The 26541-nt window shown below is 38.9% G+C and overlaps 2 protein-coding genes across 2 annotated transcripts in view; one reads left to right on the top strand and one right to left on the bottom strand.

Moving 5' to 3' along the window:
* Positions 1-26541, bottom strand: part of man1a2 (mannosidase, alpha, class 1A, member 2) — a 475750-nt gene that overhangs the window by 227212 nt on the left and 221997 nt on the right. The gene's annotated exons all lie outside the window — the stretch shown is intronic.
* On the top strand, positions 19845-20903 carry LOC308330435 (kelch domain-containing protein 3-like; the record flags this gene model as incomplete). The annotated part of the gene is made up of 1 exon (XM_080785286.1): positions 19845-20903. One exon carries the CDS (start codon positions 19845-19847, stop codon positions 20901-20903), a length of 1059 nt encoding a protein of 352 aa, XP_080641412.1.

Below are 26541 nucleotides of genomic sequence, written 5' to 3'. Positions count from 1 at the left end.
GAAAAACTGCGCGCTATAGTATGCCGTACGATATGGGCTATAGCCCACGGTCCAAAATGATGAGAAACGAGGCTAACTTTTTTTTCCAAAATTTCAAAAAACATGGGCTATAACCCATCGTTTTTGTCATTTCGTCATTTTTTTCAAATCCTCAAAAATGATGAAAAACGGCGCGCTATAGTATGCCGTACGATATGGGCTATAGCCCAGCCCACGGTCCAAAATGATGAGAAACGAGGCTAACTTTTTTTTTCAAAATTTCAAAAAACATGGGCTATAACCCATCGTTTTTGTCATTTCGTCATTTTTTTCAAATCCTCAAAAATGATGAAAAACGGCGCGCTATAGTATGCCGTACGATATGGGCTATAGCCCACGGTCCAAAATGATGTGAAACGAGGCTAACTTTTTTTTTCAAAATTTCAAAAAACATGGGCTATAACCCATCGTTTTTGGCATTTCGTCATTTTTTTCAAATCTTCAAAAATGATGAAAAACTGCGCGCTATAGTATGCCGTACGATATGGGCTATAGCCCACGGTCCAAAATGATGAGAAACGAGGCTAACTTTTTTTTTCAAAATTTCAAAAAACATGGGCTATAACCCATAGTTTTTGGCATTTCGTCATTTTTTTCAAATCTTCAAAAATGATGAAAAACTGCGCGCTATAGTATGCCGTACGATATGGGCTATAGCCCACGGTCCAAAATGATGAGAAACGAGGCTAACTTTTTTTTCCAAAATTTCAAAAAACATGAACACATGAAAACCCATCGTTTTTGTCATTTCGTCATTTTTTTGAAATCCTCAAAAATGATGAAAAACGGCGCGCTATAGTATGCCGTACGATATGGGCTATAGCCCACGGTCCAAAATGATGTGAAACGAGGCTAACTTTTTTTTTCAAAATTTCAAAAAACATGGGCTATAACCCATCGTTTTTGGCATTTCGTAATTTTTTTCAAATCTTCAAAAATGATGAAAAACTGCGCGCTATAGTATGCCGTACGATATGGGCTATAGCCCACGGTCCAAAATGATGAGAAACGAGGCTAACTTTTTTTTTCAAAATTTCAAAAAACATGGGCTATAACCCATGGTTTTTGTCATTTCGTCATTTTTTTCAAATCCTCAAAAATGATGAAAAACGGCGCGCTATAGTATGCCGTACGATATGGGCTATAGCCCACGGTCCAAAATGATGTGAAACGAGGCTAACTTTTTTTTTTTTTTTTTTTTTAAACATGGGCTATAACCATAGAGTATTAAAAGGATAGAGACTAAACTAGCGCGAAGCTCCGCCCCCTCCGCTATTCATGTCAGTGGAAGTTGCTCAGTGGCGTTTTGAAGCACCCGGAAGGCTGCCGGAAGTACCGTCTATTTCGCTGATTCAGCATTTCACTTCCGCATTTGGACACCAAATTTTGGTGTCCAAATGCGGAAGTGCACCCAGAGTGCACCTGGGCTTTACATTGGGCGCTCGGTTGCACGGGGTTTCCTCGTCAAGAATCCACGGGTCCGCCTGCAGTCCTTCCTCTTACCACTAGGGCCCAGCGCTTCAACATTGGAGTGCATAGCTGGCCCCTTGGCTATAACCCATCGTTTTTGGCATTTCGTCATTTTTTTCAAATCTTCAAAAATGATGAAAAACTGCGCGCTATAGTATGCCGTACGATATGGGCTATAGCCCACGGTCCAAAATGATGAGAAACGAGGCTAACTTTTTTTTTCAAAATTTCAAAAAACATGGGCTATAACCCATCGTTTTTGTCATTTCATCATTTTTTTCAAATCCTCAAAAATGATGAAAAACGGCGCGCTATAGTATGCCGTACGATATGGGCTATAGCCCACGGTCCAAAATGATGTGAAACGAGGCTAACTTTTTTTTTCAAAATTTCAAAAAACATGGGCTATAACCCATCGTTTTTGTCATTTCGTCATTTTTTTCAAATCTTCAAAAATGATGAAAAACTGCGCGCTATAGTATGCCGTACGATATGGGCTATAGCCCACGGTCCAAAATGATGAGAAACGAGGCTAACTTTTTTTCCAAAATTTCAAAAAACATGGGCTATAACCCATCGTTTTTGTCATTTCGTCATTTTTTTCAAATCCTCAAAAATGATGAAAAACGGCGCGCTATAGTATGCCGTACGATATGGGCTATAGCCCACGGTCCAAAATGATGTGAAACGAGGCTAACTTTTTTTTTCAAAATTTAAAAAAACATGGGCTATAACCCATCGTTTTTGGCATTTCGTCATTTTTTTCAAATCTTCAAAAATGATGAAAAACGGCGCGCTATAGTATGCCGTACGATATGGGCTATAGCCCACGGTCCAAAATGATGTGAAACGAGGCTAACTTTTTTTTTCAAAATTTCAAAAAACATGGGCTATAACCCATCGTTTTTGTCATTTCGTCATTTTTTTCAAATCTTCAAAAATGATGAAAAACTGCGCGCTATAGTATGCCGTACGATATGGGCTATAGCCCACGGTCCAAAATGATGAGAAACGAGGCTAACTTTTTTTTCCAAAATTTCAAAAAACATGGGCTATAACCCATCGTTTTTGTCATTTCGTCATTTTTTTCAAATCCTCAAAAATGATGAAAACGGCGCGCTATAGTATGCCGTACGATATGGGCTATAGCCCACGGTCCAAAATGATGTGAAACGAGGCTAACTTTTTTTTTCAAAATGTAAAAAAACATGGGCTATAACCCATCGTTTTTGGCATTTCGTCATTTTTTTCAAATCTTCAAAAATGATGAAAAACTGCGCGCTATAGTATGCCGTACGATATGGGCTATAGCCCACGGTCCAAAATGATGAGAAACGAGGCTAACTTTTTTTTTCAAAATTTCAAAAAACATGGGCTATAACCCATCGTTTTTGTCATTTCGTCATTTTTTTCAAATCCTCAAAAATGATGAAAAACGGCGCGCTATAGTATGCCGTACGATATGGGCTATAGCCCACGGTCCAAAATGATGTGAAACGAGGCTAACTTTTTTTTTCAAAATTTCAAAAAACATGGGCTATAACCCATCGTTTTTGTCATTTCGTCATTTTTTTCAAATCTTCAAAAATGATGAAAAACTGCGCGCTATAGTATGCCGTACGATATGGGCTATAGCCCACGGTCCAAAATGATGAGAAACGAGGCTAACTTTTTTTTCCAAAATTTCAAAAAACATGGGCTATAACCCATCGTTTTTGTCATTTCGTCATTTTTTTCAAATCCTCAAAAATGATGAAAAACGGCGCGCTATAGTATGCCGTACGATATGGGCTATAGCCCACGGTCCAAAATGATGTGAAACGAGGCTAACTTTTTTTTTCAAAATTTAAAAAAACATGGGCTATAACCCATCGTTTTTGGCATTTCGTCATTTTTTTCAAATCTTCAAAAATGATGAAAAACTGCGCGCTATAGTATGCCGTACGATATGGGCTATAGCCCACGGTCCAAAATGATGAGAAACGAGGCTAACTTTTTTTTTCAAAATTTCAAAAAACATGGGCTATAACCCATCGATTTTGTCATTTCGTCATTTTTTTCAAATCCTCAAAAATGATGAAAAACGGCGCGCTATAGTATGCCGTACGATATGGGCTATAGCCCACGGTCCAAAATGATGTGAAACGAGGCTAACTTTTTTTTTTCAAAATTTCAAAAAACATGGGCTATAACCCATCGTTTTTGTCATTTCGTCATTTTTTTCAAATCTTCAAAAATGATGAAAAACTGCGCGCTATAGTATGCCGTACGATATGGGCTATAGCCCACGGTCCAAAATGATGAGAAACGAGGCTAACTTTTTTTTCCAAAATTTAAAAAAACATGGGCTATAACCCATCGTTTTTGTCATTTCGTCATTTTTTTCAAATCCTCAAAAATGATGAAAAACGGCGCGCTATAGTATGCCGTACGATATGGGCTATAGCCCACGGTCCAAAATGATGTGAAACGAGGCTAACTTTTTTTTTCAAAATTTAAAAAAGCATGGGCTATAACCCATCGTTTTTGTCATTTCGTCATTTTTTTCAAATCCTCAAAAATGATGAAAAACGGCGCGCTATAGTATGCCGTACGATATGGGCTATAGCCCACGGTCCAAAATGATGTGAAACGAGGCTAACTTTTTTTTTCAAAATTTCAAAAAACATGGGCTATAACCCATCGTTTTTGGCATTTCGTCATTTTTTTTAAATCTTCAAAAATGATGAAAAACTGCGCGCTATAGTATGCCGTACGATATGGGCTATAGCCCACGGTCCAAAATGATGAGAAACGAGGCTAACTTTTTTTTCCAAAATTTCAAAAAACATGGGCTATAACCCATCGTTTTTGTCATTTCGTCATTTTTTACAAATCCTCAAAAATGATGAAAAACGGCGCGCTATAGTATGCCGTACGATATGGGCTATAGCCCACGGTCCAAAATGATGAGAAACGAGGCTAACTTTTTTTTTTCAAAATTTCAAAAAACATGGGATATAACCCATCGTTTTTGTCATTTCGTCATTTTTTTCAAATCCTCAAAAATTATGAAAAACGGCGCGCTATAGTATGCCGTACGATATGGGCTATAGCCCACGGTCCAAAATGATGTGAAACGAGGCTAACTTTTTTTTTTTTAATAAAAAAAAACATGGGCTATAACCCATCGTTTTTGGCATTTCGTCATTTTTTTCAAATCTTCAAAAATTATGAAAAACTGCGCGCTATAGTATGCCGTACGATATGGGCTATAGCCCACGGTCCAAAATGATGAGAAACGAGGCTAACTTTTTTTTTTTCAAAATTTCAAAAAAACATGGGCTATAACCCATCGTTTTTGTCATTTCGTCATTTTTTTCAAATCCTCAAAAATGATGAAAAACGGCGCGCTATAGTATGCCGTACGATATGGGCTATAGCCCACGGTCCAAAATGATGTGAAACGAGGCTAACTTTTTTTTTCAAAATTTCAAAAAACATGGGCTATAACCCATCGTTTTTGTCATTTCGTCATTTTTTTTAAATCTTCAAAAATGATGGAAAACTGCGCGCTATAGTATGCCGTACGATATGGGCTATATCCCACGGTCCAAAATGATGAGAAACGAGGCTAACTTTTTTTTTCAAAATAAAAAAAAACATGGGCTATAACCCATCGTTTTTGTCATTTCGTCATTTTTTCAAATCCTCAAAAATGATGAAAAACGGCGCGCTATAGTATGCTATACGATATGGGCTATAGCCCACGGTCCAAAATGATGTGAAACGAGGCTAACTTTTTTTATCAAAATTTCAAAAAACATGGGCTATAACCCATCGTTCTTGCATTCTCCAAAAAAGTAAATATCTCACGCTGAAATGACAGGGTTGGATCACTTTTTAATTTTTTATAGAACTTTTGAAAGGACCTGTAAATGACAACACAAAAACTAAGGCACTGGTGTAGTACTTCTGGTTTACCGGAACGGGGTGCAACTCCCTGCAGTGCCCTGCTCAATTTGTTGTATTTACATGGTTCATTGGTCCATGGTCTCAGAGGTCATCGCGATAGTCTTCATCATTGTTGAGGATTTAAAACACGACACGGCATGCTATAACACGCCGTTCCACATCATATTTGAGGATTTTAAAAAATTCCGCAATTTTCGCAATTTCCGCAATTTCCAATTTCTGCAATTTCCGCAATTTCCAATTTCCGCAATTTCCGCAATTATCATTTCCGCAATTCCCGCAATTTCCGCAATTCCCGCAATTTCCGCAATTCCGCAATTTCCGCAATTACCATTTCCGCAATTTCCGCAATTCCGCAATTTCTGCAATTACGATTTCCGCAATTCCGCAATTTCCGCAATTACCATTTCCGCAATTTCCACAATTTCCGCAATTCCGCAATTTCCGCAATTCCCGCAATTCCGCAATATCCGCAATTACCATTTCCGCAATTCCGCAATTTCTGCAATTACCATTTCCGCAATTCCGAAATTTCCGCAATTACCATTTCTGCAATTCCGCAATTTCTGCAATTACGATTTCAGCAATTCCGCAATTTCCGCAATTACCATTTCCACAATTTCCGCAATTCCGCAATTTCCGCAATTTCCATTTCCGCAATTTACATTTCCGCAATTCCGCAATTACCATTTCCGCAATTCCCGCAATTCCGCAATTTCCGCAATTTCCATTTCCGCAATTTCCATTTCCGCAATTCCGCAATTACCATTTCCGCAATTTCCACAATTTCCGCAATTACCATTTCCGCAATTTCCATTTCCGCAATTACCATTTCCGCAATTTTCCGCAATACTCTGCAATTTAAAAAAAAATCTAAAAACATGGACTATAACCCATCGTTTTTTTTTAAACACTCCGCAATTTGATAATGTTTCCCATCCTTTCCGGTAAATACAACAAATTGAGTAGGGCACTGCAGGGAGTTGAACCCCGTTCCGGTAAACCAGAAGTACCAGTACCAGTGCCTTAGCTTTTGTGTATTCAGAAAGAAAGTTAGGAGACAACACTATTTGTTTTATTTTTCGTCTTATAAATTATTTGATCGGCCCAAAATATTGTGTTCATTGTCATGATTCGTCACGATCCGAATTGGCTTTGTCCGCGGCGTAACCGTCTTTAAATAAATTATATTAAAAGTGCCGATGGGAGAATGCATGGGGCTTCCACTTCCTGGGCCACTCGCTTTTCTGAAAGGGGGCGGGACTGCGGCGCTCTATTGAAAAAGAGCAGATCTACAAGCTCTTGTAGGTCTGCTATTTATTTTTTTTATCGAAGAACGACTGACATATAGAAGACATTTTTTTAGAATCTGATCTCAGGTCAGAATGGAAAACTGTCAGGATGTAGAAGACATTTTTTTTAATCTGATCTCAGGTCAGAATCGGTTAAAATTGCCCCCCCAATGCCATTTGCGTCGTCGCATATATTAGCCTTTTACATGATTGATTGAATTTAAAAAAACATGGGCTATAACCCATCGTTTTTGTCATTTCGGAAATTGCGGAATTTGCGGATATTTTTTTTTCATTTTTTCATTTTTTTTTGTCATTTCGGAAATTGCGGATTTTTTTTTCATTTTTTCATTTTTTTTAAATCTTCAAAAATGATGAAAAACGGCGCGCCTATAGTATGCCGTACGATATGGGCTATAGCCCATGGTCCAAAATGATTAGAAACGAGGCTAACTTTTTTTTTCAAAATTTCAAAAAACATGGGCTATAACCCATCGTTTTTGTCATTTCGTCATTTTTTTTCAAATCTTCAAAAATGATGAAAAACTGCGCACTATGGTATGCCGAACGATATGGGCTATAGCCCACGGTCCAAAATGATGAGAAACGAGGCTAACTTTTTTTTTCAAAATTTCAAAAAACATGGGCTATAACCCATCGTTTTTGTCATTTCGTCATTTTTTTCAAATCCTCAAAAAAAAAACGATGGGTTATAGCCCATGTTTTTTGAAATTTTGAAAAAAAAAGTTAGCCTCGTTTCTCATCATTTTGGACCGTGGGCTATAGCCCATATCGTACGGCATACTATAGCGCGCAGTTTTTCATCATTTTTGAGGATTTAAAAAAAATGACGAAATGACAAAAACGATGCGCGCTATATAGTATGCCGTACGATATGGGCTATAGCCCACGGTCCAAAATTATGTGAAACGAGGCTAACTTTTTTTTTCAAAATTTCAAAAAACATGGGCTATAACCCATCGTTTTTGTCATTTCGTCATTTTTTTCAAATCTTCAAAAATGATGAAAAACTGCGCGCTATAGTATGCCGTACGATATGGGCTATAGCCCACGGTCCAAAATTATGAGAAACGAGGCTCACTTTTTTTTTTCAAAATTTCAAAAAACATGGGCTATAACCCATCGTTTTTGTCAATTCGTCATTTTTTTCAAATCCTCAAAAATGATGAAAAACGGCGCGCTATAGTATGCCGTACGATATGGGCTAAAGCCCACGGTCCAAAATGATGTGAAACGAGGCTAACTTTTTTTTTCAAAATTTCAAAAAACATGGGCTATAACCCATCGTTTTTGTCATTTCGTCATTTTTTTCAAATATTCAAAAATGATGAAAAACTGCGCGCTATAGTATGCCGTACGATATGGGCTATAGCCCACGGTCCAAAATGATGAGAAACGAGGCTAACTTTTTTTTCCAAAATTTCAAAAAACATGGGCTATAACCCATCGTTTTTGTCATTTCGTCATTTTTTTCAAATCTTCAAAAATGATGAAAAACTGCGCGCTATAGTATGCCGTACGATATGGGCTATAGCCCACGGTCCAAAATGATGAGAAACGAGGCTCACTTTTTTTTTTCAAAATTTCAAAAAACATGGGCTATAACCCATCGTTTTTGTCATTTCGTCATTTTTTTCAAATCCTCAAAAATGATGAAAAACGGCGCGCTATAGTATGCCGTACGATATGGGCTAAAGCCCACGGTCCAAAATGATGTGAAACGAGGCTAACTTTTTTTTTCAAAATTTCAAAAAACATGGGCTATAACCCATCGTTTTTGTCATTTCGTCATTTTTTTCAAATATTCAAAAATGATGAAAAACTGCGCGCTATAGTATGCCGTACGATATGGGCTATAGCCCACGGTCCAAAATGATGTGAAACGAGGCTAACTTTTTTTTCCAAAATTTCAAAAAACATGGGCTATAACCCATCGTTTTTGTCATTTCGTCATTTTTTTCAAATCCTCAAAAATGATGAAAAACGGCGCACTATAGTATGCCGTACGATATGGGCTATAGCCCACGGTCCAAAATGATGTGAAACGAGGCTAACTTTTTTTTTCAAAATTTCCAAAAACATGGGCTATAACCCATCGTTTTTGTCATTTCGTCATTTTTTTTCAAATCTTCAAAAATGATGAAAAACTGTGCGCTATGGTATGCCGTACGATATGGGCTATAGCCGACGGTCCAAAATGATGAGAAACGAGGCTAACTTTTTTTTTCAAAATTTCAAAAAACATGGGCTATAACCCATCGTTTTTGTCATTTCGTCATTTTTTTCAAATCCTCAAAAATGATAAAAAACGGCGCGCTATAGTATGCCGTACGATATGGGCTATAGCCCATGGTCCAAAATGATGAGAAACGAGGCTAACTTTTTTTTTCAAAATTTCAAAAAACATGGGCTATAACCCATCGTTTTTGTCATTTTGTCATTTTTTTTCAAATCTTAAAAAATGATGAAAAACTGCGCGCTATGGTATGCCGAACGATATGGGCTATAGCCCACGGTCCAAAATGATGAGAAACGAGGCTAACTTTTTTTTCCAAAATTTCAAAAAACATGGGCTATAACCCATCGTTTTTGTCATTTCGTCATTTTTTTCAAATCCTCAAAAATGATGAAAAACGGCGCGCTATAGTATGCCGTACGATATGGGCTATAGCCCACGGTCCAAAATGATGTGAAACGAGGCTAACTTTTTTTTTTCAAAATTTCAAAAAACATGGGCTATAACCCATCGTTTTTGTCATTTCGTCATTTTTTTCAAATCTTCAAAAATGATGAAAAACTGCGCGCTATAGTATGCCGTACGATATGGGCTATAGCCCACGGTCCAAAATGATGAGAAACGAGGCTAACTTTTTTTTCCAAAATTTCAAAAAACATGGGCTATAACCCATCGTTTTTGTCATTTCGTCATTTTTTTCAAATCTTCAAAAATGATGAAAAAATGCGCGCTATAGTATGCCGTACGATATGGGCTATAGCCCACGGTCCAAAATGATGAGAAACGAGGCTAACTTTTTTTTTCAAAATTTCAAAAAACATGGGCTATAACCCATCGTTTTTGTCATTTTGTCATTTTTTTCAAATCCTCAAAAATGATGAAAAACGGCGCGCTATAGTATGCCGTACGATATGGGCTATAGCCCACGGTCCAAAATGATGAGAAACGAGGCTAACTTTTTTTTTCAAAATTTCAAAAAACATGGGCTATATATAACCCATCGTTTTTGTCATTTCGTCATTTTTTTCAAATCCTCAAAAATGATGAAAAACGGCGCGCTATAGTATGCCGTACGATATGGGCTATAGCCCACGGTCCAAAATGATGTGAAACGAGGCTAACTTTTTTTTTCAAAATTTCAAAAAACATGGGCTATAACCCATCGTTTTTGTGATTTCGTCATTTTTTTCAAATCCTCAAAAATGATGAAAAACGGCGCGCTATAGTATGCCGTACGATATGGGCTATAGCCCATGGTCCAAAATGATGAGAAACGAGGCTAACTTTTTTTTTCAAAATTTCAAAAAACATGGGCTATAACCCATCGTTTTTGTCATTTCGTCATTTTTTTTCAAATCTTAAAAAATTATGAAAAACTGCGCGCTATGGTATGCCGAACGATATGGGCTATAGCCCACGGTCCAAAATGATGAGAAACGAGGCTAACTTTTTTTCCCAAAATTTCAAAAAACATGGGCTATAACCCATCGTTTTTGTCATTTCGTCATTTTTTTCAAATCCTCAAAAATGATGAAAAACGGCGCGCTATAGTATGCCGTACGATATGGGCTATAGCCCACGGTCCAAAATGATGTGAAACGAGGCTAACTTTTTTTTTCAAAATTTCAAAAAACATGGGCTATAACCCATCGTTTTTGTCATTTCGTCATTTTTTTCAAATCTTCAAAAATGATGAAAAACTGCGCGCTATAGTATGCCGAACGATATGGGCTATAGCCCACGGTCCAAAATGATGAGAAACGAGGCTAACTTTTTTTTCCAAAATTTCAAAAAACATGGGCTATAACCCATCGTTTTTGTCATTTCGTCATTTTTTTCAAATCCTCAAAAATGATGAAAAACGGCGCGCTATAGTATGCCGTACGATATGGGCTATAGCCCACGGTCCAAAATGATGTGAAACGAGGCTAACTTTTTTTTTCAAAATTTCAAAAAACATGGGCTATAACCCATCGTTTTTGTCATTTCGTCATTTTTTTCAAATCTTCAAAAATGATGAAAAACTGCGCGCTATAGTATGCCGTACGATATGGGCTATAGCCCACGGTCCAAAATTATGAGAAACGAGGCTAACTTTTTTTTTCAAAATTTCAAAAAACATGGGCTATAACCCATCGTTTTTGTCATTTCGTCATTTTTTTCAAATCTTCAAAAATGATGAAAAAATGCGCGCTATAGTATGCCGTACGATATGGGCTATAGCCCACGGTCCCAAATGATGAGAAACGAGGCTAACTTTTTTTTTCAAAATTTCAAAAAACATGGGCTATAACCCATCGTTTTTGTCATTTCGTCATTTTTTTCAAATCCTCAAAAATGATGAAAAACGGCGCGCTATAGTATGCCGTACGATATGGGCTATAGCCCACGGTCCAAAATGATGTGAAACGAGGCTAACTTTTTTTTTCAAAATTTCAAAAAACATGGGCTATAACCCATCGTTTTTGTCATTTCGTCATTTTTTTCAAATCCTCAAAAATGATGAAAAACGGCGCGCTATAGTATGCCGTACGATATGGGCTATAGCCCACGGTCCAAAATGATGTGAAACGAGGCTAACTTTTTTTTTCAAAATTTCAAAAAACATGGGCTATAACCCATCGTTTTTGTTATTTCGTCATTTTTTTCAAATCTTCAAAAATGATGAAATACTGCGCGCTATAGTATGCCGTACGATATGGGCTATAGCCCACAGTCCAAAATGATGAGAAACGAGGCTAACTTTTTTTTTCAAAATTTCAAAAAACATGGGCTATAACCCATCGTTTTTGTCATTTCGTCATTTTTTTCAAATCCTCAAAAATGATGAAAAACTGCGCGCTATAGTATGCCGTACGATATGGGCTATAGCCCACGGTCCAAAATGATGAGAAACGAGGCTAACTTTTTTTTTCAAAATTTCAAAAAACATGGGCTATAACCCATCGTTTTTGTCATTTCGTCATTTTTTTCAAATCCTCAAAAATGATGAAAAACGGCGCGCTATAGTATGCCGTACGATATGGGCTATAGCCCACGGTCCAAAATGATGTGAAACGAGGCTAACTTTTTTTTCCAAAATTTCAAAAAACATGGGCTATAACCCATCGTTTTTGTCATTTCGTCATTTTTTTCAAATCTTCAAAAATGATGAAAAACTGCGCGCTATAGTATGCCGTACGATATAGGTTATAGCCCATGGTCCAAAATGATGAGAAACGAGGATAACTTTTTTTTTCAAAATTTCAAAAAACATGGGCTATAACCTATCGTTTTTTTAATTTTTAAATTTTTGTCAAATCATCAAAAATGATGAAAAACGGCGCGCTATAGTATGCCGTACGATATAGGTTATAGCCCATGGTCCAAAATGATGAGAAACGAGGATAACTTTTTTTTTCAAAATTTCAAAAAACATGGGCTATAACCAATCGTTTTTTTAATTTTTTAATTTTTGTCAAATCATCAAAAATGATGAAAAACGGCGCGCTATAGTATGCCGTACGATATAGGTTATAGCCCATGGTCCAAAATGATGAGAAACGAGGATAACTTTTTTTTCCAAAATTTCAAAAAACATGGGCTATAACCCATCGTTTTTTTCATTTTTGTCAAATCCTCAAAAATGATGAAAAACGGCGCGCTATAGTATGCCGTACGATATAGGCTATAGCCCATGGTCCAAAATGATGAGAAACGAGGATAACTTTTTTTTTCAAAATTTCAAAAAACATGGGCTATAACCCATCGTTTTTTTAATTTTTTAATTTTTGTCAAATCATCAAAAATGATGAAAAACGGCGCGCTATAGTATGCCGTACGATATAGGTTATAGCCCATGGTCCAAAATGATGAGAAACGAGGATAACTTTTTTTTCCAAAATTTAAAAAAACATGGGCTATAACCCATCGTTTTTTTCCTTTTTTCATTTTTGTCAAATCATCAAAAATGATGAAAAACGGCGCGCTATAGTATGCCGTACGATATAGGTTATAGCCCATGGTCCAAAATGATGAGAAACGAGGATAACTTTTTTTTCCAAAATTTCAAAAAACATGGGCTATAACCCATCGTTTTTTTCATTTTTTCATTTTTGTCAAATCATCAAAAATGATGAAAAACGGCGCGCTATAGTATGCCGTACGATATAGGCTATAGCCCATGGTCCAAAATGATGAGAAACGAGGATAACTTTTTTTTTCAAAATTTCAATAAACATGGGCTATAACCCATCGTTTTTTTCATTTTTTCATTTTTGTCAAATCATCAAAAATGATGAAAAACGGCGCGCTATAGTATGCCGTACGATATAGGCTATAGCCCATGGTCCAAAATGATGAAAAACGAGGATAACGTTTTTTTTCAAAATTTCAAAAAACATGGGCTATAACCCATCGTTTTTTTCATTTTTTCTTTTTTGTCAAATCATCAAAAATGATGAATAACGGCGCGCTATAGTATGCCGTACGATATAGGTTATAGCCCATGGTCCAAAATGATGAGAAATGAGGATAACTTTTTTTTTCAAAATTTCAAAAAACATGGGCTATAACCCATCGTTTTTTTCATTTTTTCATTTTTGTCAAATCATCAAAAATGATGAATAACGGCGCGCTATAGTATGCCGTACGATATAGGTTATAGCCCATGGTCCAAAATGATGAGAAACGAGGATAACCTTTTTTTTCAAAATTTCAAAAAACATGGGCTATAACACATCGTTTTTTTTATTTTTAAATTTTTGTCAAATCATCAAAAATGATGAAAAACGGCGCGCTATAGTATGCCGTACGATATAGGTTATAGCCCATGGTCCAAAATGATGAGAAACGAGGATAACTATTTTTTTCAAAATTTCAAAAAACATGGGCTATAACCCCTCGTTTTTTTCATTTTTTCATTTTTGTCAAATCATCAAAAATGATGAAAAACGGCGCGCTATAGTATGCCGTACGATATAGGCTATAGCCCATGGTCCAAAATGATGAGAAACGAGGATAACTTTTTTTTTCAAAATTTCAAAAAACATGGGCTATAACCCATCGTTTTTTAAATTTTTAAATTTTTGTCAAATCATCAAAAATGATGAAAAACGGCACGCTATAGTATGCCGTACGATATAGGTTGTAGCCCATGGTCCAAAATGATGAGAAACGAGGATAACTTTTTTTTTCAAAATTTCAAAAAACATGGGCTATAACCCATCGTGTTTTTAATTTTTTAATTTTTGTCAAATCATCAAAAATGATGAAAAACGGCACGCTATAGTATGCCGTACGATATAGGTTATAGCCCATGGTCCAAAATGATGAGAAACGAGGATAACTTTTTTTTCCAAAATTTAAAAAAACATGGGCTATAACCCATCGTTTTTTTCCTTTTTTCATTTTTGTCAAATCATCAAAAATGATGAAAAACGGCGCGCTATAGTATGCCGTACGATATAGGTTATAGCCCATGGTCCAAAATGATGAGAAACGAGGATAACTTTTTTTTCCAAAATTTCAAAAAACATGGGCTATAACCCATCGTTTTTTTCATTTTTTCATTTTTGTCAAATCATCAAAAATGATGAAAAACGGCGCGCTATAGTATGCCGTACGATATAGGCTATAGCCCATGGTCCAAAATGATGAGAAACGAGGATAACTTTTTTTTTCAAAATTTCAAAAAACATGGGCTATAACCCATCGTTTTTTTAAATTTTTGTCAAATCATCAAAAATGATGAAAAACGGCGCGCTATAGTATGCCGTACGATATAGGTTATAGCCCATGGTCCAAAATGATGAGAAACGAGGATAACTTTTTTTTCCAAAATTTCAAAAAACATGGGCTATAACCCATCGTTTTTTTCATTTTTTCATTTTTGTCAAATCATCAAAAATGATGAAAAACGGCGCGCTATAGTATGCCGTACGATATAGGCTATAGCCCATGGTCCAAAATGATGAAAAACGAGGATAACTTTTTTTTTCAAAATTTCAAAAAACATGGGCTATAACCCATCGTTTTTTTCATTTTTTCTTTTTTGTCAAATCATCAAAAATGATGAATAACGGCGCGCTATAGTATGCCGTACGATATAGGTTAAAGCCCATGGTCCAAAATGATGAGAAATGAGGATAACTTTTTTTTTCAAAATTTCAAAAAACATGGGCTATAACCCATCGTTTTTTTTATTTTTTGTCAAATCATCAAAAATGATGAATAACGGCGCGCTATAGTATGCCGTACGATATAGGTTATAGCCCATGGTCCAAAATGATGAGAAACGAGGATAACTTTTTTTTTTCAAAATTTCAAAAAACATGGGCTATAACCCATCGTTTTTTTAATTTTTTAATTTTTGTCAAATCATCAAAAATGATGAAAAACGGCGCGCTATAGTATGCCGTACGATATAGGTTATAGCCCATGGTCCAAAATGATGAGAAACGAGGATAACTTTTTTTTCCAAAATTTCAAAAAACATGGGCTATAACCCATCGTTTTTTTCATTTTTTCATTTTTGTCAAATCATCAAAAATGATGAAAAACGGCGCGCTATAGTATGCCGTACGATATAGGCTATAGCCCATGGTCCAAAATGATGAGAAACGAGGATAACCTTTTTTTTCAAAATTTCAAAAAACATGGGCTATAACCCATCGTTTTTTAAATTTTTAAATTTTTGTCAAATCATCAAAAATGATGAAAAACGGCACGCTATAGTATGCCGTACGATATAGGTTATAGCCCATGGTCCAAAATGATGAGAAACGAGGATAACTTTTTTTTCCAAAATTTCAAAAAACCTGGGCTATAACCCATCGTTTTTTTCATTTTTTCATTTTTGTCAAATCATCAAAAATGATGAAAAACGGCGCGCTATAGTATGCCGTACGATATAGGCTATAGCCCATGGTCCAAAATGATGAGAAACGAGGATAACTTTTTTTTTCAAAATTTCAAAAAACATGGGCTATAACCCATCGTTTTTTAAATTTTTAAATTTTTGTCAAATCATCAAAAATGATGAAAAACGGCGCGCTATAGTATGCCGTACGATATAGGTTATAGCCCATGGTCCAAAATGATGAGAAACGAAGATAACTTTTTTTCCCAAAATTTCAAAAAACATGGGCTATAACCCATCGTTTTTTTAATTTTTTCATTTTTGTCAAATCATCAAAAATGATGAAAAACGGCGCGCTATAGTATGCCGTACGATATAGGCTATAGCCCATGGTCCAAAATGATGAAAAACGAGGATAACTTTTTTTTTCAAAATTTCAAAAAACATGGGCTATAACCCATCGTTTTTTTCATTTTTTCTTTTTTGTCAAATCATCAAAAATGATGAATAACGGCGCGCTATAGTATGCCGTACGATATAGGTTAAAGCCCATGGTCCAAAATGATGAGAAATGAGGATAACTTTTTTTTTCAAAATTTCAAAAAACATGGGCTATAACCCATCGTTTTTTTAATTTTTTGTCAAATCATCAAAAATGATGAATAACGGCGCGCTATAGTATGCCGTACGATATAGGTTATAGCCCATGGTCCAAAATGATGAGAAACGAGGATAACTTTTTTTTTCAAAATTTCAAAAAACATGGGCTATAACCCATCGTTTTTTTAATTTTTTAATTTTTGTCAAATCATCAAAAATGATGAAAAACGGCGCGCTATAGTATGCCGTACGATATAGGTTATAGCCCATGGTCCAAAATGATGAGAAACGAGGATAACTTTTTTTTCCAAAATTTCAAAAAACATGGGCTATAACCCATCGTTTTTTAAATTTTTAAATTTTTGTCAAATCATCAAAAATGATGAAAAACGGCACGCTATAGTATGCCGTACGATATAGGTTATAGCCCATGGTCCAAAATGATGAGAAACGAGGATAACTTTTTTTTCCAAAATTTCAAAAAACATGGGCTATAACCCATCGTTTTTTTCATTTTTTCATTTTTGTCAAATCATCAAAAATGATGAAAAACGGCGCGCTATAGTATGCCGTACGATATAGGCTATAGCCCATGGTCCAAAATGATGAGAAACGAGGATAACTTTTTTTTTCAAAATTTCAAAAAACATGGGCTATAACCCATCGTTTTTTAAATTTTTAAATTTTTGTCAAATCATCAAAAATGATGAAAAACGGCGCGCTATAGTATGCCGTACGATATAGGTTATAGCCCATGGTCCAAAATGATGAGAAACGAGGATAACTTTTTTTTCCAAAATTTCAAAAAACATGGGCTATAACCCATCGTTTTTTTCATTTTTTCATTTTTGTCAAATCATCAAAAATGATGAAAAACGGCGCGCTATAGTATGCCGTACGATATAGGCTATAGCCCATGGTCCAAAATGATGAGAAACGAGGATAACTTTTTTTTTCAAAATTTCAAAAAACATGGGCTATAACCCATCGTTTTTTTCATTTTTTCATTTTTGTCAAATCATCAAAAATGATGAAAAACGGCGCGCTATAGTATGCCGTACGATATAGGCTATAGCCCATGGTCCAAAATGATGAGAAACGAGGATAACTTTTTTTTTCAAAATTTCAAAAAACATGGCCTATAACCCATCGTTTTTTTTCATTTTTTCATTTTTGTCAAATCATCAAAAATGATGAAAAACGGCGCGCTATAGTATGCCGTACGATATGGGCTATAGCCCATGGTCCAAAATGATGAGAAACGAGGATAACTTTTTTTTTCAAAATTTCAAAAAACATGGGCTATAACCCATCGTTTTTTTCATTTTTTCTTTTTTGTCAAATCATCAAAAATGATGAATAACGGCGCGCTATAGTATGCCGTACGATATAGGTTATAGCCCATGGTCCAAAATGATGAGAAACGAGGATAACTTTTTTTTCCAAAATTTCAAAAAACATGGGCTATAACCCATCGTTTTTTTTTTCATTTTTTCATTTTTGGCACTGGGGAGGAACTGGAGGGACACTGGGGGGACACTGGGGAGACACTCTGGAGGCACTGGGCAGACACTGGGGAGGCACTGGGGGGACACTGGGGATGCACTGGGCAGACACTGGGGAGGCACTGGGGAGGCCCTGGGGAGACACTGCAGGCACTGGGGAGGTACTGGGGAGGCATTGGGGAGGCACTGGGGAGGCACAGGGGGGACACTGGGGAGGCACTTGGCAGACACTGGGGAGGCACTGGGCAGACACTGGGGAGGCACTGGGGGGACACTGGGGAGGCACTGGGCAGACACTGGGTGGACACTGGGGAGGCCCTGGGGAGACACTGGGGAGGCACTGGGGAGGCACTGGGGAGGCATTGGGCAGACACTGGGGAGGCACTGGGTGGACACTGGGGAGGCCCTGGGGAGACACTGGGGAGGCACTGGGGAGGCATTGGGGAGGCACTGGGGAGACACTGGGGAGGCACTTGGCAGACACTGGGGAGGCACTGGGGGGACACTGGGGAAGCCCTGGGGAGACACTGCAGGCATTGGGGAGGCATTGGGGAGGCACTGGGGGGACACTGGGGAGGACACTGGGGAGACACTGGGGAGGCACTGGGGAGGCACTGGGAAGGAACTGGGGGGACACTGGGGAGGCCCTGGGGAAACACTGCAGGCATTGAGGAGGCACTGGGGAGGCATTGGGGAGGCACTGGGGAGACACTGGGGAGGCACTTGGGAGGCACTGGGGAGGCACTGAGGACCTACAGCACACTTCTATTAGGTATTCTACGGATGTCATCTGATTTATCGCTGGGCCACTTAACGGCACACACTCCATATGGAATTTTTGTGTTGCTTTAAAGTTGTCCTTCTGAAAGTCAGTGTGAAAAGGAAAGTGTCCGTTTTTCCTAAATTGAGAGAAGCCTGATTCATTGCATCTGCCGAAACCCAGGTTTGAACCAGGAACCTTCTAATGCTCTACCAACTGATCTATTTCAGCTTGAAAGTGCCTCATCCACAATTTGCATTGATTGTTACTTGGTAGTTCTTCCCCCAGTGAGATCAGCCTCAGACTCATATCGTTTTCTGTACGTCATTGCACCTGCCGAAACCTGGGATTGAACCAGGGACCTTTAAATCTTCAGTCTAACGCTCTACCAACTCGGCTTGCAGGTGACACATCCAGAATTTATTTTGGCATTGATTGTTACTTGCTTAAACAAATAATCTCAGAGTCTTCCCCCAGTGATATAAGAGTACGACACGCCCTACTCTGTCAGACTGTCTCTGATTGGCCTACCCTGAAATCTTGCCCTACGTTAGCCAATCAATGACCTCTTCTGCAACGTGCTTTGTTCAATTTAGAGTGTGAAGCCATGTGGTCTCCGAGGCTAGTATGAGAGCACAAAGCTGTCAACAGAGAACACAGATAGCGCTCTCAGCACAGCTGAGCAGAGACGCCTGTAAAATGACAGATAGACTCACGGCACTGCAGGGGAAGATTTTTCACTTGGATCACACAACACAACACAACACAACACAACATAACATAACATAACATAACATAACATAACATGGGTAACTATAAGGCTGTATGGAATGGGAATGGGAAAATGTAAAGAGTTACGTTAAAAGTTACAGCAAAAAGTAGTTACTTTATGTAAAATTAGGTAATGTAAGGGCGTTAGTTCCAACACTGCCAATGAGCAGAGGTGGAGGACTTCATCTGCTCGCACCTGAGCTGAAGGGTCAATGTTTGGCACGCCTGGCAACACCTTGTGTTGTGTGTGTCGTCAGACCAAGGCTATGGTCAGCCTATATAAGGCGGTACAGGGATTTTCGCAGAGGACACTAGTGCCGCAGGTAGACAACAGACGTAGAGAGCAACCGAGGTGGCAATGTTGTGGTGGACGGTTACAAAGACGAAAGAGGATGGACAGGAGAGAAACAGCCACGCATTTGTGGCAGTCGGGCACAAGTTGTACTCGTTTGGAGGGAAACACAATTACAACGATCAGGTCGACGTGCACGTCTTCAACACGGTGTCTTTGAGCTGGGCGACTTTGCCTCCGGTGACGATCGGGACAGTAGAGCGTCTCCCCGACGTTTCATCCACACACTGGGGCCACACAGCCGTGCTGATAGAGGACATCATCTACATCTGGGGAGGGGTTCCTTACGGCAACGTGCTTTATGCATTCGACGTCAACGTCCATAGCTGGTTCAAGCCCAAGGTTTCTGGGACTGTTCCGGTGGCGTGTTGCTGTCACTCGGCCTGTGTCCTGGGGAACGTCATGTATATATTTGGAGGATTCAGCTGGTTAACTAATTACAGCACCAATGACGTGTACATGCTGGACACGACCACAATGGTCTGGTCTTTGATTATCACCAGAGGCATTCTGGCACTTCCTTCGGAATGTCACTCTGCCACCATCATAGGGACGAAGATGTTTGTAATGGGTGGACAAGAGAGTCACTACAAATCCCACTACAACATCAGAGTGTTTGACACTGAGACCAGCTGCTGGCTAAGCATGCCTCCCACTCGGCTTCCTTCGGAAGGATACATGTGCCATTCAGCCTTTGCCTACAATGGAGAGCTGTACTTATTTGGACACACCGAGATCGATGATTTTTGGAAGTTCAACCCAGAGACCTTCTCCTGGAAGAGGGTTGAGCCCAAGGGGAAAGGCCCACGTAGGATGTTTAGGATGTGCTGTTGCATGGTAGAAGATCGTATCATCCTCTTTAAAGATGACCTGTACATCTTAGACTTTAGTGCTAGCCTGAAGACATTGTGCAAGATGTCGGTTATTCAGTACGGTCTGCAGCAGACAGAACTCCCACACGACGTCAGGTGGGAACTGGCATCCATGACTACAAACAGTAACAGATTGTCATCTGTTACTGATGACAATCAGGTGGGAACTGGCGTCCATGACTACAAACAGTAACAGATTGTCATCTGTTACTGATGACAATCAGTAACAGGCCGAACAGGCAGAGAACAGGTTCCAGACAACGAATAATTATACTTTTTTGTTTTGACGGCATGGCTTTGTAGGAAGCAATCACTCTACGTGTGCTTGTGCGCACGCACGCTCAGTGGCCTTATTATGGTTAGTGTTCTGTTTCGCCCATTAGTCCAGTAGATAGGATCCTGCCTATCCCCTGCCTTTGTGTCAGTATAGCTCAGTCAGTAGAGCTCTCGCCTTTGGACCACAAGTTCATGGGTTCGATCCCAGGCACCGCCAACTCAGTGTATGAGTAGCACGGCTTAGATGTGGCAAGTCGTGTGGGAAGTACTGGGAGCTGAAGGTAGGTGTGGCGCTCCACCTCAGCAATCCATCTCCCGGGGTTCAGCGCATTGTAACGGGGACAGAGTCCCACGTGTTACCAGCTGATACTGACAATAAGTCACTCCTGACCTACTTATGGGCCACACGACTCAGGGATTATTGATTAACAAGGATACTTATAGGTTACTTCTCCCTGTGTGTGCAGTTGTGCACATCAAGCAAATCTCTAAATCCACTGGACCACAGTTTTTTCCCCATGTTTTATACTTTTGAAATATGTAACTTTTAGTCAACCACTTATACTGATCGGAGCCCCGCAGGGCTCTATTGATGATATGCACACGGCTGCCATCTTGCCAGCAAGGTGATACCTACTGTAGTCCTATTTAATTGTATTAAGTAATGTCAAACTCCCTAACATTGCAGCTGTACGGAAAGCTTGAATTGTCCTCTTTCTATCTGCAATGTGTTTGTTTAATAAAAATCCACTGTAGACATGTTATGAGCTACTTCCTGTCAAGAAATTACTTGCAGATGATTATTTTGTGTCAAGAGTTTGGAAGCGCTCGTTATCAGTAAAGCAACCTTCTGCTCATCTGCTGCCTCCTGCATTATGTGCAAATTCTAAACATGGGCTGTTGAGTGATATTCAACAAAAACTTCCAAACTCCAGCACTTAGAAAAAAGATCCTCTGCAAGGAATTTCTTGCAGATAATAGCTCATAACATGGATTTTTACGCTCCACCTCGGCAATCCATTTCCCAGGGGTGTAGCCCAATGTCACGAGAATAGACTCCAGCGCACTGGATGATACCGGCAAGTAGCCTCTCTGACCCACTTACAGTACTTAAAGGGACACTTCACCCTTTTTCCAAAAAAATTATGTTAATGACGTTTAGAAGCTTTAGAACACTTTCCTGGGGGTCTTTATGTGTGTAATATGTGGTTTTAGATATTTTAGATTGTAGCAGTGAGCCTGTTGTCTCTGATGTCACATGGGCTCCCTTCCTTCCTGGACTACATGTTGTCTCAGAAAGACAGCTCTCCCCCTATCCACAAGGAGGAGCAGTGCACCAAATAATTATGGGAACTGTAGTCCAGGAAGGTAGTGAGACCCGTGTCCATGACATCAGAGACAACAGGCTCACTGCTACAATCTAAAATATCTAAAACCACATATTACACACATTAATACCCCCAGGAAAGTGATCTAAAGCTTCTAAACGTCATTAACATATATTTATTTGCAAAAAGGGTGAAGTGTCCCTTTAAATGACTTGCAGTATAGTCAATTCAATTCAATTTTATTATAGTGTCAAATCACAACAAGTTGTCTCAAGACACTTTACAACCAACAAAGATCCACCCAGAGCAAGCAATATTGCTATATGAGAGGCAAGCGTTCCAAACGGGCATCAGTCTATATAAATGTGATCTTGTGAGATTATTTGAACTATTTTAAAAGTTTTTTCCAAAATAGTAAAAAATGGCAAAATAAGTTTAGGGATAAGGGGTAAGGGGTGGCACAAGATATATAGCCCTCAGGATCATTTTGTTCTACATGTGATGGGTACACAACATATGGGAAACTCCAATGTCAAACATGAATATCGAGAATATCGAGCTTGTCAAACTACAGAAACTGAACTGAAACCGGAGGAGCTTGATAATCAACTCAAAACCAGAAATAGTGTTTTACAAAGAATATTAAACAGCTCCCGAAGTCTTGTTGGAATGCTGGTTCTCAATGTGGACTTTTTGAGCAGTGCAAGCCGCTCAAAACATTAGACTTTGTGTCAACATGTCTGTTAGTCGGTAGCAGTACGGTTTCTGTGGTTACCGTCACGTGAAATCATTCATGTGGGTCTATACATCATCATCATGAAAAAAGGCACCACTCATTTCACATTGGTGTGATTTTACTGACGTCAGAACCAATCACATGTTGGTGGGAGCGCTTGGCCAATAAGGGACCATCTTATGTACCTTATGTAGCAATGTCAAATGTCCGCTAACATAAATTGATTTACGATGGCAAGAGTCCCTCATTTCACACAGGTGTGATTATTTTTTACATAAATGGTGCATTTATCACCTTCATCCAAAGCGCTTTACGATGTGCAATACATTCACACACACACACACACACACACACACACACACACACACACACACAAATTTGGGTCTCAAAGATAAAAATCATATATATCAAAGTCAAACTGTGGTTCTTTGAACATAAAAAAGGTTCAGAATCACTGCTATAATTTACTGGACATTAACATTTTTGAAGTGTGTCATGTTTTTAGTTTTTAATCACACAAACAGGCCATGGCAGCATGGCAGTAAACGTATGCAGGAAAATACATTACTGTATGTCGGCCTTACGAAAATTATGCACAATACATTTTGCACCGACGTGCTCAGCGGTTTGCGAGATTAGCCGTGGACAAACGCACAAACGTCACACAGACTTACGGCTAGCCTCCTGTGTGCGTCATATAGCTCAGCAAACACATTGAAAGGTCATCTCATCCGCCGTTTTATAAAGCTTCATCACAGTCACACAAACTGCCTGTCATTAGACATCAACAACAGAGACATCTGAAATAATGTACATTTAAACACATAAAGGGAATTCATGCAACACAATTATGCAAATGCATTTGCACTCAACAATATAATTAGCGACGCAGTAGTAGTAGTAACAAACAAAACCACAAAAACACCACAACTCTTCAAAGTATCAAATAGGAGCTCAAAGGAGAAGTGCGAGAAATAGTTGCACTTTAGCCTCATGTTCAAAGTGCCCTTTGTGATGTATTGCGCACACGGCCAGTAGGAAACCTTAGTAGACTACCGCCTTTTTTTTCAACACGTATACTACTACACAGAACGTGTCTTTTACATACTTTTTATATTTAACTCTAATTTATAATGGAAGTCAATAGGGGCCGAGTCAGGCTAAACCCGCGTCTAGGATGCCAATCATGTCAGCAGTGTGTTATCATGTATCATATAATAGTGTAAAACATAATTCAAAGACAGACAGACAGACAGACAGACAGACAGACAGATCAAATAGAAAGAAGGAGCATGAAACATGAACATGCACAAAAAATATAACTCAAAACTAATCAAATCAGCTATTGTTCTGGACTTAAGTAATTAAATAATTTTCCCGGTTAAAAGACAGATGTTCGCAGATGTTGACAGCTGTGCAATTGTTTCCAGCCACATCTATATAAATTTTGTTATAAACACAACCTAAGTGAATTTAGAGTGTTTCACCACTACAAGATACTATTATGAAGTATCTCTAGTCTGTTCCCATTATTAACACACAGTAAACACCCGAGTATTACGGTCCATTTGATTCAGGATTATGTCTCCGTCTGGTGGAAACCTAATATTTGCAAAAAAGGACACTTTTTTTTTTACTTTACTCAAAATTGAATGTAGCATGAAGTAGCAGATCTACAAGCTCTGGATCTGTGATACTTTGGATGCTTTTGTTTGACGCAAAACAATGTTTTGCTTTGTGGTTTTGCAATGTTTTGGATGCTTTTGTTTGACGGCATCAAGCAGGGCGTTTATTTACGGAAATAAATAAATAAAATAAAACAAAAATAAATAAAAACCACAAAACTGAAGATATTCTGCCCGATATTCTGCCTGACAACAGCGACGATTTTGATAATGCAGAGGCCATAGAGGTGGTCTAACGGTTATAATGCAGAGGCCATAGAGGTGGTCTAACAGTTATAATGCAGAGGCCATAGAGGTGGTCTAACGGTTATAATGCAGAGGCCATAGAGGTGGTGTAACAGGTATAATGCAGAGGCCATGGAGGTGGTGTAACAGGTATAATGCAGAGGCCATATAGGTGGTGTAACAGGTATAATGCAGAGGCCATAGAGGTGGTGTAACAGGTATAATGCAGAGGCCATAGAGGTGGTGTAACAGGTATAATGCAGAGGCCATAGAGGTGGTGTAACAGGTATAATGCAGAGGCCATGGAGGTGGTGTAACGGGTATAATGCAGAGGCCATATAGGTGGTGTAACAGGTATAATGCAGAGGCCATAGAGGTGGTCTAACGGTTATAATGCAGAGGCCATATAGGTGGTGTAACAGGTATAATGCAGAGGCCATAGAGGTGGTGTAACAGGTATAATGCAGAGGCCATGGAGGTGGTGTAACAGGTATAATGCAGAGGCCATATAGGTGGTGTAACAGGTATAATGCAGAGGCCATAGAGGTGGTGTAACAGGTATAATGCAGAGGCCATATAGGTGGTGTAACAGGTATAATGCAGAGGCCATAGAGGTGGTGTAACAGGTATAATGCAGAGGCCATGGAGGTGGTGTAACAGGTATAATGCAGAGGCCATATAGGTGGTGTAACAGGTATAATGCAGAGGCCATAGAGGTGGTGTAACAGGTATAATGCAGAGGCCATAGAGGTGGTGTAACAGGTATAATGCAGAGGCCATAGAGGTGGTCTAACGGTTATAATGCAGAGGCCATAGAGGTGGTGTAACAGGTATAATGCAGAGGCCATGGAGGTGGTGTAACAGGTATAATGCAGAGGCCATGGAGGTGGTGTAACAGGTATAATGAAGAGGCCATAGAGGTGGTGTAACAGGTATAATGCAGAGGCCATAGAGGTGGTCTAACGGTTATAATGCAGAGGCCATAGAGGTGGTGTAACAGGTATAATGCAGAGGCCATGGAGGTGGTGTAACAGGTATAATGCAGAGGCCATATAGGTGGTGTAACAGGTATAATGCAGAGGCCATAGAGGTGGTGTAACAGGTATAATGCAGAGGCCATAGAGGTGGTGTAACAGGTATAATGCAGAGGCCATAGAGGTGGTGTAACAGGTATAATGCAGAGGCCATGGAGGTGGTGTAACGGGTATAATGCAGAGGCCATATAGGTGGTGTAACAGGTATAATGCAGAGGCCATAGAGGTGGTCTAACGGTTATAATGCAGAGGCCATATAGGTGGTGTAACAGGTATAATGCAGAGGCCATAGAGGTGGTCTAACGGTTATAATGCAGAGGCCATAGAGGTGGTGTAACAGGTATAATGCAGAGGCCATGGAGGTGGTGTAACAGGTATAATGCAGAGGCCATATAGGTGGTGTAACAGGTATAATGCAGAGGCCATAGAGGTGGTGTAACAGGTATAATGCAGAGGCCATAGAGGTGGTGTAACAGGTATAATGCAGAGGCCATAGAGGTGGTGTAACAGGTATAATGCAGAGGCCATGGAGGTGGTGTAACGGGTA

This window comes from Protomyctophum bolini (genome assembly GCF_963924005.1).
Source record: "Protomyctophum bolini genome assembly, chromosome: 16".
NCBI lineage: Eukaryota > Metazoa > Chordata > Actinopteri > Myctophiformes > Myctophidae > Protomyctophum > Protomyctophum bolini.
This window is presented reverse-complemented; position numbering and strand designations above follow the sequence as displayed.